A 15,308-nucleotide genomic window follows, 5' to 3' on the forward strand; every position below is an offset into this window, starting at 1 on the left:
CCTCATCAACTCATCCCTGACCCTGGCTGTGTCCCCTCAGACTTCAATAGGGCCCGAGTCCCTCACCTCTTCAGGAAACCAACAGTCAACTCCTCTAATGTCAATAACTATAGAATGGTGTCCGTTAATTTTTTCTTACCAAAACACTTGAGCATGCTGTCTCTTACAAACTCTCTCGCTATCTCTCTCTGAATGATCTTCTTGACCCTAACCAGTCAGGCTTCAAGACGGGTCAGTCATCCGAGACTGCTCTTCTCTGTGTCATGGAGGCTCTCCGCACTGCCAAAGCTAAATCTCTCTCCTCTGTTTTCATCCTCCTAGATCTATCCGCTGCCTTCGACACCGTAAACAATCAGATCCTCCTCTCCACCCTCTCAGGGCTGGGCATCTCAGGCTTTACACACTCTTGGATTGCATCCTCTGGCAGGCCGCTCCCACCAGGTCATGTGGAGAGGACCTGTGTCTGCACCACGTACTCTCACGATCGGTGTCCCCCAGGGCTCGGTTCTAGGCCCTCTTTTCTCTTTACACCAAGTCACTCGGCTACGTCATATCCTCACAAGGTCTCTCCCCTTCTGACACCCAGGTGGCGACATGCATCTCTGCATGCCTGGACAACACCCTGTCGTTCTCTGCAAACATCAAAGCGGTGACCTACTCCTGCAGGTTCCTGCTCTACAACATCCATAGAGTGCGACCCTACCTTACACAGGAAGTGCACAGGTCCACATCCAGGCACTTCAGGCATCTCCTGTTTGGACTACTGCAATTCACTGTTGGCTGGGCTCCCCGTTTGTGTTATTCAACCTTCCCAAGTTCTCCAATGTTACTCCGCTCATCAGCACACTCCACTGGCTTCCAGTGAAAGCTAGCATCCATTACAAGACCATGGTACTTGCCTACGGAGCAGCAAGAGGAACTATGCATCCCTACATTCAGGCTATGCTCAAACCTTACACCCCAACCCGAGCACTCCATTCTGGCACCGCTGGTCTCTTGGTCCTCCCACCCCTACGGGAGGACAGCTCCTGCTAAGCCCAGTACAAGGTCTTCTCTGTCCTGGCAACCTAATGTTGGAACCAGCTTCCCCATGAAGCTTCAAAAACTATCTTAAATAATCCCACAGCACCCCCTCACACCCCCTTCCCACTCTGAAAAAAAGGTGGATAAAAGAATGCCTTTCTAATACTAAGAGCAACTTGGAGCATCTTCGAAATTAGACGTTTGGAGGAATGTGGATGAACGTCTAAATCTGCAGTGAGACTGTGAGAGCTAGTTGTATATGATCTCTCACACTAATATCCTAAGATGTCACAATTTTATATGACGTAACTCAAGCATGTGTGCACTAATGCACACACGCATGCACACATGTGCACTTGCGGGCACACACACACACATGCACACGTGCACGCAAGCTCGCACACACACACACACAATGTGATTTAAATTTGGAGTTTCTATTCTTCCAAGACAGTCAGAATGTACACAAACCATTGTAGAGATTTTCTCAGGGGCAATGTTATTTAGTAAGAACAAGAGCTGTACACACAAGCATACCTCTTCTCCCACAGAGAGAGAGAGAGAGAGAGAGAGAGAGAGAGAGAGAGAGAGAGAGAGAGAGAGAGAGAGAGAGAGAGAGAGAGAGAGAGAGAGAGAGAGAGAGAGAGAGAGAGAGAGAGAGAGAGAGAGAGAGAGAGAGAGAGAGAGAGAGAGAGAGAGAGAGAGAGAGAGAGAGAGAGAGAGAGAGAGAGAGAGAGAGAGCCAAGGTCAACCCCTGAGATTCCACAAGTGGTGTTATGATTTGCTAAATAGCTCCACCTACAGTATACATTGCCCACTCCAACCAAAGGATAAACGACTCCAGTGTGTTCTCCTCACGACATAACTGCAACTTCAACATCCTTCTCTATAACTCAAACAGACAGTGTAGTACACAGTACCTTAAACACCCCAATTTTGAAATTCAATTTTTTTCCTGTGATAACAGACCTCGAAACAACCACTAAGCAGGCCGTCCAGACTTTCTACACAGAGGGTCTTGATAGTTGGAATGGAGGCCTGGCTCTTTGAGGCAATGTGGAGCCTTGATTTGCTCTACACTAGCGAATCACAACGAGTCACAACATATAAACAGGAAATCCATCAATAGACACGACATCACTCACCTGTGATTCAGTGACCGCAGACTGTGGTCCTGACTGTGTCTTATTCCCAGATATTGTTTGACTGACGGGGACATAGACGGAACAACAATATAAACGCAATAAGTGTTGGTCCCATGTTTCATGAGCTGAAAATAAAAGATCCCAGAAAGCTTCCATACGCACATGAAACAAATTTCTCTCAAATGTCTTGCACAAATTTGTTTACATCCCTGTTAGTGAGCATATCTCATTTACCAAGATAATCCATCCACCTGACAGGTGTGGCATATGAAGAAGGTGATTAAACAGCATGATTATTCCACAGGTGCACCTTATGCTAGGGACAATAAAAGGCCACTCCAAAATGTGCAGTTTTGTCACAACACAATGCCACAGATGTCTCAAGTTTTGAGGGAGCGTGCAATTAACATGCTGACTGCAGGAATTTCCACCAGAAATGTTAATATTTCTACCATTAGCCGCCGTCGTTATAGAGATACGTCCAACCGGCCTAACAAACGCAGACCATGTGTAACCCTGCCAGTCCAGGACCTCGACATCAGGCTTCTTCATCGTCTGAGACCAGCCACCCGGACAGCTGATGAAACTGTGGGTTCGAAGAACAAAAGATTTTCTGCACAGACTGTCAAAAACCGTCTTGGGGAAGCTCATCTGCATGTTTGTTGTCCTCACCAGAGTCTTGACCTGACCGCAGTTCGGCATCATAACCAACTTCAGTGGGAAAATGCTGAACTTTGATGGCCACTGGCACGCTGGAGAAGTGTGCTCTTCAAGGATGAATCCGTACTGGATCAACTGAACTGAACTGGGCAGATGGCAGACAGCATGAATGGCATCGTGTGGGCAGGCGGTTTGCTGATGTTAACGTTGTGAACATGGTGGATAATGGTGGCAGTGGGGTTATGGTATGGGCAGGCATAAACTACGCACAATGAACACAATTTCATCAATGGCAATTTTAATTAACAGAGATACTGTGACGAGATCCTGAGGCCCAATGTTGTGCCAGTCCCTCATGTTTCAGCATCATAATGCACGGCCCCATGTCGTAAGGATCTGTACACAATTCCTGTAGGCTGAAAATGTCATAGTTCTTCCGTGGCCTGCGTACTCACCAGACATGTCACGCATTGAGCATGTTTGGAATGCTCAGGATCGATGTTTACCACAGCATGTTCCAGTTTCTGCCAATATCCAGCCACTTTGCACAACCATTTAAGAGGAGTGGGACAACATTCCACAGGTCACAATCAACATCTTTATCAACTCCATGCGAAGGAGATGCAAATAGTGGTCACACCAGATACTGACTAGTTTTGTGATCCACTCCTTTACATTTTTTAGGTATCTATGACCAACAAATACATATCTGTATTAGGGCCTAATGAATTCATTTAAATTGACTGCTCCACAAGTCTGGTTCATCCTTGGGAGCAATTTCTAAATGCCTGAAAGTACCACGTTCATCTGTACAAAAAATAGTACGCAAGTATAAACACCATGGGACCACGCAGCCGTCATACCGCTCAGAAAGGAGACGTGTTCTGTCTCCTAGAGATGAACGTACTTTGGTGCGCAAACTGCAAATCAATCCCAGAACAACAGCAAAGGACCTTGTGAAGATGCTGGAGGAAACAGGTACAAAAGTATCTATATCCACAGTAAAACTATATCGACATAACCTGAAAGGCCGCTCAGCAAGGAAGAAGCCACTGCTCCAAAACCGCAATAAATAAGCCAGACTAGGGTTTACAAATGCACATGGGGACAAAGATCGTACTTTTTGGAGAAATGTCCTCTGGTCTAATGAAACAAAAATAGAACTGTTTGGCCATAATGACCATCGTTATGTTTGGAGGAAAAAAGGGGAGGCTTGCAAGCCAAAGAACACCATCCCAATCGTGAAGCACGGGGGTGGCAGCATCATGTTGTGGGGGTGCTTTGCTATAGGAGGGACTGTTGCACTTCACAAAATAGAAGGCATCATGAGGCAGGAAAATGATGTGGATATTTTGAAGCAACATCTCAAGACATCAGTCAGGAAGTTAAAGCTTGGTCACAAATGGGTCTTCCAAATGGACAATGACCCCAAGCATACTTCCAAAGTTGTGACAAAATGGCTTAAGGACAACAAAGTCAAGGTATTGGAGAGGCCATCACAAAGACCTGACCTCAATCGTATAGAAAATGTGTCTGCAGAACTGAAAAAGCTTGTGCGAGCAAGGAGGCCAACAAACTGACTCAGTTACACCAGCTCCGTCAGGAGAAATGGGCCAAAATTCCCACAACTTATTGTGGGAAGCTTGTGGAAGGCTACCCAAAACGTTTGACCCAAGTTAAGCAATTTAAAGGCAATGCTATCAAATACTAATTGAGTGTATGTAAGCTTCTGACCCACTGGGAATGTGATAAAATAAATTAAACCTGAAAGAAATAATTATGTCTGCTATTATTCTGACATTTCATATTCTTAAAATAAAGTGGTGATCCTAACTGACCTAAAACAGGGAATTTTACTAGGATTAAATTAAACACTGAGTTTAAAGGAATTTGGGTAAGGTGTATATACACTTCAACAGTATATATATATATATATATTCCACTAAATGTGAGTGAGCGGTACTGTTAGTTTCTAATCTCTCCTCCTTCAGTGTTTTTCTGTGGACTTTATATGTCAGTTGGCAACCAACTTTGACTGGAGTGTGAAGTTCAGCGAACTTGCAGTGCATCAGGTGTCAAGAAAAATAACCAAGTTCTATTTTTAGTGCCTGGCTACGCAGCCGCATGCGAGCAGTTTGGATAAAATGATTGAATTTACATGTACATTTATTTTGCAACGCACACACACGCAACGTGGCCGGTGTGGTCATGTCACTCCTAGGTGACACTCGTCCCTCAACCAATATGTCTTGTTTTTTATTTGTATTTATTTATTTTATTTCACCTTTATTTAACCAGGTAGGCTAGTTGAGAACAAGTTCTCATTTGCAACTGCGACCTGGCCAAGATAAAGCATAGCAAATTGACACATACAACAACATAGAGTTACACATGGAATAAACAAAACATACAGTCAATAATACAGTAGAAAAAAAGAAAACAAAAAAGTCTATATACAGCGAGTGCAAATGAGGTAAGATAAGGGAGTTAAGGCAATAAATAGGCCATGGTGGCGAAGTAATTACAATATAGCAATTAATCACTGGAATGGTAGATGTGCAGAAGATGAATGTGCAAGTAGAGATACTGGGGTGCAAAGGAGCAAGATAAATAAATAAATACAGTATGGGGATGAGGTAGATAGATGGGCTGTTTACAGATGGGCTATGTCCAGGTGCAGTAGGTGCACTGGTAGGAAGTGGAACTCGTTTTTATTTTTTTATTTTTTATTTTTCTCATCTGCTTCACACTAGTTCCTAATACTGAAAATCACTCTGCTCTTGGTAGCTGTGAGGCATTGTCTACTACGGCAAACCATGCTCCAGCTAGCAGCCTAGTATAAGCTTGTTTGAATAACCGTATGGTAGCTAGTTTACCAGCTTGCTGATAAAGTTTTATGGCCAACGTTATGGGACAGTTCTATGGGTTGGATCCAGTTCAGGGACCAAAAATAATGAAATTATTCGAGGAACAGAACCTGAACCAAAAACGAAAGTGATCTATACTGTTCTGGAACAGAACCCTTATTTTAAAAGCTTAGGAACCAGTTAACTGTGACTATAAATGCTACAAAATCCACCTTCACAATAAGTGTATTCAGATCACTTGATTGATGTTTAACTTTTGCAACTGTTTGTGGTGCATCCACCGCCATATCTTCTTCAGAACTGTTGCCTCTCACCCCTTCAACTCTCTTCACCGCCTCCACATAGGAGATTTGCTGTACAGCCCTGATACTTGACACATCAACCTCTTTCAACCCGATGAGGCACTCAGAGAATTTGGAAATATGATCCCCAACACAGTTACAACATTTTACATATTCAATAACATATTCCTTCTGTCTGCAAACACTTAACACATGGCCAAACGTTTTATCCCAATTTTACATAGGGTGGTAAATACTCAAACATCAATAATACAGATAACTTAAATAATTTTTCCCATTGTCCATACGGGTCAAGCGACGTGCATTAACTACTCCTGGAATTTTTGGCCTAAGATATTGATTATCAGTGTCTGACAGGACGCCAGAGATAACACCTTTTACCGGTGCCCTGCTCCGAAAATCAAAGCTGTCCACTTCATTCATCGATAATTTCGCGAAGCACAATGCACACTCATTTTGCTCTTTTGAGACACACAATATCAACACCATACCACTCCTGGTTACTTTGATTGTATACACTTTTCCCAATGCCTTCCTCACCATCCTCATGACTTCAAAAGGGTTTCCCAAATAAACATCCTTATCCCAAAAACGTACTCCAACAAACAACAATTCATCAGACTCATTTTCCACAACAATTTTAGCCCTTTTTGTTCCATTCTTGGACTTCACTGTTGTCCACTCATCTTTCTCTCTAACTGTACTCAACGTCCTTTCAGCTTCAAACGACACTTCTGCTTCTGCCATCCCATTGAACAAGTCAATCCATTCTGCTCTAATTAAAACTTATTCAGGATTGGTGAGTCCCCTGTGGACGGTAGAGCTAACGTAGGCTAATGCAATTAGCATGAGCTTGTAAGTAACAAGAATATTTCCCAGGACAAAGACATATCTGATATTGGTAGAAAGCTTAAATTCTTGTTAATCTAACTGCACTGTCCAATTTACAGTAGATATTACAGTAAAGTAATACCATGATATTTTTTGAGGGAAGTGCACAGTTTGAACATGATGAGTTATTAATAAACAAATTAGGCACATTAGGGCAGTCTTGATACAACATTTTGAACAGAAAAGCAATGGTTCATTGGATCAGTCTAAAACGTTGCACATACACTGCTGCCATCTGGTGGCCAAAATCTAAATTGCATCTGGGCTGGAATAATACATTATGGCCTCTCTCTTGCATTTCAAAGATGCATCCCAAAAAATACATAAAACTGTTTATCTTTTACCAAATATAATGTGTTGTATTCTCCTACATTCCTTTCACATTTCCACAAACTTCAAAGTGTTTCCTTTCAAATGGTACCAAGAATATGCATACCCTTGCTTCAGGGCCTGAGCTACAGGTAGTTAGATTTGGGTATGTCATTTTAGGCGAAAATTGAAAAAAGGGCCGATCCATAAGAGGTTTTTAATTGTACTTAACAAGTGTCCAAGAAGTCCAAGAAGTCCATGAAGTCCAAGAAGCTGGGCATCATTATATCTGCAGCTGAGAAGTGTCTGGGACTCCAAGACTTAATGGCAGAAGCACTGCAAGGACTACTGTTGCCAGGAAATGTCCCGCCATCACAGGATTCTTCTAAGCCTGTGTGAACTAATTACTAACCTGATTAAAACAGAAAAGCAGGCTGATTTAGTTTAATTAACATTTGGTTTTTGATAGTTTGTATGGACATTGTTTTATATTGTTTATTTTGGAGGTTTAAAAAGGAACAAAAGGAACGATGTAAACCGATAAATGTTTTGGGTTCAAACTAATTCGGAACTTTATTTTGCTGGTCGGCACAGAGGAACATAATGGGAAAAAGTATGGTTCTGTTCAGAACTAAACGATTGTAAAATAATTTTGGTTGCAACCCATGGACTGTTCTAAGAAATCAACATGTATCTGACTCTGACAGCTGGAACTGTGCCTTACTACTTTGTCACATTTGGCCAACGCGATAACGCAGCAGAGAGCAGTCAGCTGTTTTGTAGCACTCGGCGCACTGACCATGGCAGAACAGACATCATGAAAAGTAATTAGTCCAATAGCTAGAACTTCACTACACTAGCTAGCTAGCTGGAGAGAGTATTCAGCATTGAGTGTGTGAACTGGCGTTGTTAGCATCCCTGCCTTTCATATGGATTGATTTGAGACTGGCTCAGCCAGCAAGCAGACACTAGCTAGCAGATTAAACCAATGAGTTGAGTTTAGTTCACAAGACACTAGCTAGCTAATGCGTTTGGTGTACATTTCAAATTTCATAAATATTTTACCAAAAAACTGAAAATAAGCTACAGGTTTATAGTTTTTGGTAAGATTAACTCGGACTCTTTTGAGGGTGAAAGGGGATTCAGTGGACGATGTCACCTTGGTAACATTTTAAAATGTTTGGGCAGCATATTGTAGGCGGACTTCTTTTTAGCATCCCATGAGTGTTTGCGAGATATCAGACAGATCAGTGCAGATGGCTGTCATGTGAGACAGCTTTAATGCAGACATACATAAGTCAAATATCCAGACATAAGTCAAATGAAATCAAACTTTATTTATATACCACAAGTATACAAAAAGTATATTAATTAAAAACTGATTAAAGTAATCTATGCAGTAATATATGAAGTAATAAACATGAGGTTCATCTAGCATAGTCTTTTAGAGCAGATGGAGGGTAGTGTGTAGTGACAGGGTTTGTTGTTCCAGCGCTTATGTACTGTAGAGAGAAAATACACAAGTCAATATATGCACTGTATATCCTAGAATATCTTTATACTATTTTTATTTGCCAAAATAGGTGTTTGATTTGTATGTTAAATATGTGTATGCCATTTTAAGAGTACACAGAAGTTATGGGTTTAGGGAGAGAAAAACAGATACAGAAAGCATTGTACGCAATGTAAGACTACGAGACAAAATATGAATAAACATGCCCAGGTTTCACATATGTATTACACTCTTTTTACTAAGAACAACTACACAACAAGGTGGTACTCTGCTATACAATGGTTGATATACTGTATATATAGCTATATCCTTTACCGCCATAGTTCATCTCTAGGCATCTCTCTTTGTTGCTGTTGCTAGGCTCTCCTGGGTTCCAGCCGTGGTAATCAAACCTGGACCCGTCGCTCCAAAGCCATATTGTGTTCTGTTCACAAACCCCACCCACACACAGACAGTCAGTCAATGTAGGCCTAGTGTATTAGTCTCAAATTGTTAGAGGGTGTAGTTTCTAACATTGACTGAAGCAAAAAGAGGCATATTATAGAGGCATATCGAAATGTAAGAAGAGAAAATAAATAGAAACAGTTAACGTTGTTGTTTCGGTTTTGTTCTCTCTAATTTAAATTAGAAAAGTAAGGTAAATTACGCTGAGCAAAAATATAAACACAACATGTAAAGTTTTGGTCCTATGTTTCATGAACTGAACTAAATGATCCCAGAAGTTTTCCATATACACAAAAAGCTTATTTCTCCCAAATGTTGACAAATTTGTTGACATCCCTGTTAGTCAGCATTTCTCCTTTACCTCCTCCTGGGAGGTGTGGCATATCAAGAAGCTGGTTAAACAGCATGATCATTACACAATTGCATCTTGTGCTGGGGACAATACAAGGCCTCTCTAAAATGTGCAGCTTTGTCACACAACACAATGCCACATATGTTTCAAGTTTTGAGGGGAGCGTGGAATTGGCATGATGACTGCAAGAATGTCCTCCGAAGCTGTTACCAGAGAATTTAGTCTTCATTACTCTACCATAAGCCGCCTCCAACGTAGTTTTAGAGATTTTGACAGTACTGTACATCGAACCGGCCTCACAACCGCAGACCACGTGTATGGCGTCGTGTGGATGAGCGGTTTGCTGATGTCAACGTTGTGAACAGAGTGCCCCATGGTGGCGGTGGGATTATTGTGTGGGCAGGCAATAAACTACGGACAACAAATGAGATCCTGAGGCCCATTGTAGTGGCATTCTTCTGTCGCCATCAACTCTTGTTTCAGCATGATAATGCACAGCCCCATGTCGCAAGGATCTGTTCACAAATTCTGGAAGGCTGAAAATGGCCTGCATACCATTGAGCATGTTTGGCATGTACTGGATCGACGCGTACGCACAGCCATTGAAGAAGAGTGGGACAACATTCCACAGGCCACAATCAACAGCCTGGTCAACTCTATGCGAAGGAGGGCTGTCGCGCTGCATGAGGCAAATGGTGGTCACACCAGATAGTGGCCGGTTTTCTGATCCACACCCCACGGACCCTTTTTTAAGGTATCTGTGACCAACAGATTAGGGCCTAAATAATTTATTTAAATTGACTGATTTCGTTATATGAACTGTAACTCAGTAAAATCTTGGAAATTGTTGCATTTATATTTTTGTTCAGAATAAATAAAACATTAAGCAAAATGTAAAGATATTAAAGAACAGTTTACATAGACGGCATCAGAGCCTCCGATCCAGGTGCTTGGGAACCCGTTGGTATGGCTCCTAACCAGCTCCTGCAGAAAATGATACTCCTGGGAGTTGTGAACTGATGCCAGGTTCGCTCCGAAGTGCACACAGTACCGCTAGAGGGGCAGAGACATTTCAGACAGAGAATAGAATACAGAGTAATTTTGCTTGTATTGTATTCTACTTACAAGTTGTAATTGTTATAAAAAAACAACAATGCCGTCTAAAGTTTGCTGATACAGATATGTGTTCACTGTACCTCTGCCTCAATCCATGTGCTGGGGCCATTAACAAACATCAAACAGCGGGATCCGTATTTGGTCCAGCCTGAGGGACACAAGCTCCTGCTCTCTACCCCCACCTCCTCTTGGACCTTCTGCTCCTCCTCCTGCACCTCCTGCTCTTCCTCCTGCAACTCCTGCAGCTCCACCACCCCCTTAGCCTCTGTAAGTCAAAGTGATACACACCCCATATTATGTTGCATCTGTTACCACCAGGGGTTTAAAATGGCAGACGGTTTTTGTTCAACATAGTTTGCCTCCTCTCCTTTGTCCTCTACAAAAACATAGACAACAGAGACAAGTCAATGATGATGGTGGAATATTAGCTATTTGAGTGGAGACATAACTTCTGACGTTTTACTGCAGGGGGCGGTATAAAACCTACTAAAAGCAAGGAGTTGATCCACATCATTTGCCTCCTGTAAGGGCTCTGAAACATAAACAGTGGTGTTATTTTAAATACAACACACACACATACACATACACATACACACCACAGGAGGTTGGTGGCACCTTAATTGGCGAGGACGGGCTTGTGGTAATGACTGGAGTGGAATCAGTGGAACGGTGTCAAATATACACACACAATTTTGCTACAACATAAAAAATACAGAATGAATAATGTAAAGTGTCTGTGTGTGTGTGTGTGTGTCTCTTACTTGCATTGCCCAAAGCCAAGGCAGCGCTGAGAAGCAGAAGAATGGTCATCATCGCCATGGTGATAGTCTCCTCGGAGAGAGAGAGAGAGAGAGAGACAGGGAAACAAGGAGAAGAGGTCAAAACAAATTCAGCAACAGAGAATACTTCAGAGTGCGTATAAAACGTACTTGTTGTAGAGTGAATCACAGGTAAATACCGTAGGTTCTGCTCAGATGGAGAGAGAGGAGCACCTTTATACACCTGGCCACAAGGAAGCAACTAATATTTTCGAACATTAGTTAACTATTATATATTGACTTGTTTATGGGGCATTCCCATAGAAATGGATCAAAGTGCAAAATAACAGGATCACATGTGCTTATGGCTCGGTTCTTATTATCATAAACAAGTGCATATGAGGAGGAGTTTCCTTCCAAAACGCGTTATCCACCAGTTTTCTCATTTGTGTTTTTTCATAGGAGTTTATGCTCATAGGTACCTTCATGTGTGTGGGTAAAATATTACTGTTCTCAGATTTTTTTATTAATAGATTTTAGATGTGTATTAAAATGTTTTTTGTATACCAAACGTGTCGAACGACAGGGATACTGGCCTATGTTGACTCCAATGCTCCCCACATTTGTTTCAGGTTGGCTGGATGTCCTTTGGGTGGTGGATCATTCTTGATACACACGGGAAACTGTTGAGTGTGAAAAACCCAGCACTGTTGAAAGGAACTTACAGTGAGCTCCAAAAGTATTGGGACAGTGCCACATTTTTTTAATGGTTTTGGCTCTGTACTCCAGAACTTTGGATTTGAAATGATACAATACACTATATTTCTAAACATGTGTACACTAATGTGGATGCTAACATGATTAATGAATCGTGAATAATGATGAGTGAAAAAGTTAGACAAACAAATATCATCCCCCCCCAAAAAATGCTAACCTCCCCTGTTATTGTAATAGTGAGAGGTTAGCATGTCTTGGGGGTATGTTATTTCTGCACCTGTAACTTTCTCCTTCATCATTATTCACGATTCATTCAGGGCTATCCGTAATCCCGGTAGCATCCAGATTAATGTGGAACTGTTTAGAAACATGTTATATTCTTATTTACAATAAAAGTGATTCCAAAATGACATAATACATGATTTACCATTCATTTCTATTGGGCACAAAATAATCTAAAACACAACCAAAACAAACAGCAAACGCATCCAACAAGTTTGTAGAGTCACAAGCTTGATGTAATGATTGTACAAGGAATATAGGACAAAATACTAAACCTTTGACTACTTTATAAACATATAAGTGAATTTGTCCCAATACTTTTTGTCCCCTAAAATTGGCTGACTATTTACAAAAAGTGCTGTAATCTCTAAATGGTTCCCCCAATATGGATGACAATACCCTCAAATTAAAGCTAACAGTCTGCACTTTAACCTCAGTTATTGTATCATTTCAAATCCAAAGTACTGGAGTACAGAACCAAACAACAAAACATGTGTCACTGTCCCAATAATTATGGACCTCACTGTAAATATTTTGTCTTGCCCATTCACCCTATGAATGGCACACATACACAATCCATAACCTGTCTCTTCCCCTTCTTCTACACTTATTGACGTGGATTTAACAAGTGACATCAATAAGGGATCATAGCTTTCACCTGGATTCACCTGGTCAGTCTATGTCATGGAAAGAGCAGGTGTTCTCAGTGTTTGGTATACTCATATTGTTTTGCTGGAATGGAATGTTCGTGTTCTGTATATTTGACTGATATGTGGTTGTCTCACCTAGCTATTGTAACAGTATAACTTTAAACCGTCCCCTCGCCCCGACCCGGGCGCGAACCAGGGACCTTCTGCACACATCAACAACAGTCACCCACAAAGCGTCGTTACCCATCGCTCCACAAAAGCCACGGCCCTTGCAGAGCAAGGGGAAACCCTACATCTAGGTTTCTGCACACATCAACAACTGTCACCCACGAAGCGTCGTTACCCATCGCTCCACAAAAGCCACGGCCCTTGCAGAGCAAGGGGCAACACTACATCTAGGTTTCAGAGCAAGTGACGTAACTGATTGAAACGCTACTAGCGCGTACCCGCTAACTAGCTAGCCATTTCACATCCGTTACACTATCTTAAAATGTACAACGCAGATGTTTGTTTATCTCAATATCAAATCGTTTCTGGGTAACCATTAAGCACTTTACTGTGATTTGTTTTAAATTAATATGTTCAAAAATAAAACAAAACAAGCTTCTATCGCAAAGGGCAATTTCTCAAGTAAGAATTTTACTAGGACTGTCTGGGACTGGTCTGAGTGGTCTGAAAATGTTCTGATATTGGCAGAGAAGTTTGGATCTCTCTTTCTTATTGGTTTATCTTTTTTTTTTACAGAATGGTGATGTCACCACGGAAGGACAAATCTCCATCCCACCAAAACAGATACAAATTTCAGGCCGTATTTTCAAACAGCTCTATTCCAACCTCATGGAGTGGAAATATATATATATATATATATATATATATATATATATATATATATATATATATATATATATATATATATATATATACAGTTGAAGTCGGTAGTTTACATTCACCTTAGCCAAGTACATTTAAATAAAACATAAAATGATTTATTTCAGCTTTTATTTCTTATATCACATTCTCAGTGGTTCAGAAGTTTACATACATTCAATTAGTATTTGGTAGCATTGCCTTTAAATTGCTTAACTTGGGTCAAACGTTTACCACAATAAGTTGGGTGAATTTTGGCCCATTCCTCCAGACAGAGCTGCTGTAACTGAGTCAAGTTTGTAGGCCTCCTTGCTCGCACACGCTTTTTCAGTTCTGCCCACACATTTTCTATGGGATTGAGGTCAGGGCTTTGTGATGGCCACTCCAATACCTTGACTTTGTTGTCCTTAAGCCATTTTGCCACAACTTTGGAAATATGCTTGGGGTCATTGTCAATTTGGAAGACCCACTTGCGACCAAGCTTTAATTACCTGACTGATGTCTTGAGATGTTGCTTCAATATATCCACATAATTTTCCTGACTCATGATGCTATCTATTCTGTGAAGTGCACCAGTCCCTCCTGCAGCAAAGCACCCCCACAACATGATGCTACCACCCCCGTGCTTCACGATTGGGATGGTGTTCTCCCCCTTTTTCCTCCAAACATAACAATGGATATTATGGCCAAACAGTTATATTTTTGTTTCATTAGACCAGAGGACATTTCTCCAATGTCCCCATGTGCAGTTGCAAACCGTAGTCTGTCTTTTTTATGGCGGTTTTGGAGCAGTGGCTTCTTCCTTGCTGAGCGGCCATTCAGGTTATGTCGATATAGGTCACGTTTTACTGTGGATATAGATACTTTTGTACCTGTTTCCTCCAACAACTTCACAAGGTCCATTGCTGTTGTTCTGGGATTGAGTTGCACTTTTCACACCAAAGTACGTTCATCTCTAGGAGACAGAACGCGTCTCCTTCCTGAGCGGTGTGACGGGGTGCGTGGTCCCATGGTGTTTATACTTGCATACTATTTTTTGTACAGATGAACGTGGTACCTTCAGGCGTTTGGAAATTGCTCCCAAGGATGAACCAGACTTGTGGAGGTCTACAATTTTTTTCTGAGGTCTTGGCTGATTTATTTTGATTCTCCCATGATGTCAAGCAAAGAGGCACTGAGTTTGAAGGTAGGCCTTGAAATACATCCACAGGTACTCCTCCAATTGACTCAAACAATGTCAATTAACCTATCAGAAGCTTCTATAGCCATGGCATCATTTTCTGGAATTTTCCAATCTGTTTAAAGGCACAGTCAACTTATTGTATGTAAAATTCTGTGAAACAGTGAATTATAAGGGAAATAATCTGTCTGTAAACAATTGTTGGAAAAATTACCTGTGTCACGCACAAAGT

The 15,308-nt window shown here is 41.5% G+C and overlaps 1 protein-coding gene across 1 annotated transcript; it reads right to left on the reverse strand.

Annotated features, from left to right (window-relative positions):
• Nucleotides 1-8,514: 8,514 nt before the first annotated feature.
• LOC120064653 (ladderlectin-like) lies at nucleotides 8,515-11,585 on the reverse strand. The gene is made up of 6 exons (XM_039015278.1): nucleotides 11,552-11,585; nucleotides 11,384-11,450; nucleotides 10,703-10,887; nucleotides 10,425-10,559; nucleotides 9,026-9,134; nucleotides 8,515-8,699 (listed from the first exon to the last, which is right to left on the reverse strand). The coding sequence occupies exons 2-6, from the start codon at nucleotides 11,439-11,441 to the stop codon at nucleotides 8,629-8,631; spliced, it is 558 nt and encodes a 185-aa protein (XP_038871206.1). The 5' UTR covers nucleotides 11,442-11,450; nucleotides 11,552-11,585; the 3' UTR covers nucleotides 8,515-8,628.
• Between the last annotated feature and the right edge of the window lie 3,723 nt (nucleotides 11,586-15,308).

The sequence above is a fragment of the Salvelinus namaycush genome, chromosome 20 (genome assembly GCF_016432855.1).
Source record: "Salvelinus namaycush isolate Seneca chromosome 20, SaNama_1.0, whole genome shotgun sequence".
Lineage (NCBI taxonomy): Eukaryota > Metazoa > Chordata > Actinopteri > Salmoniformes > Salmonidae > Salvelinus > Salvelinus namaycush.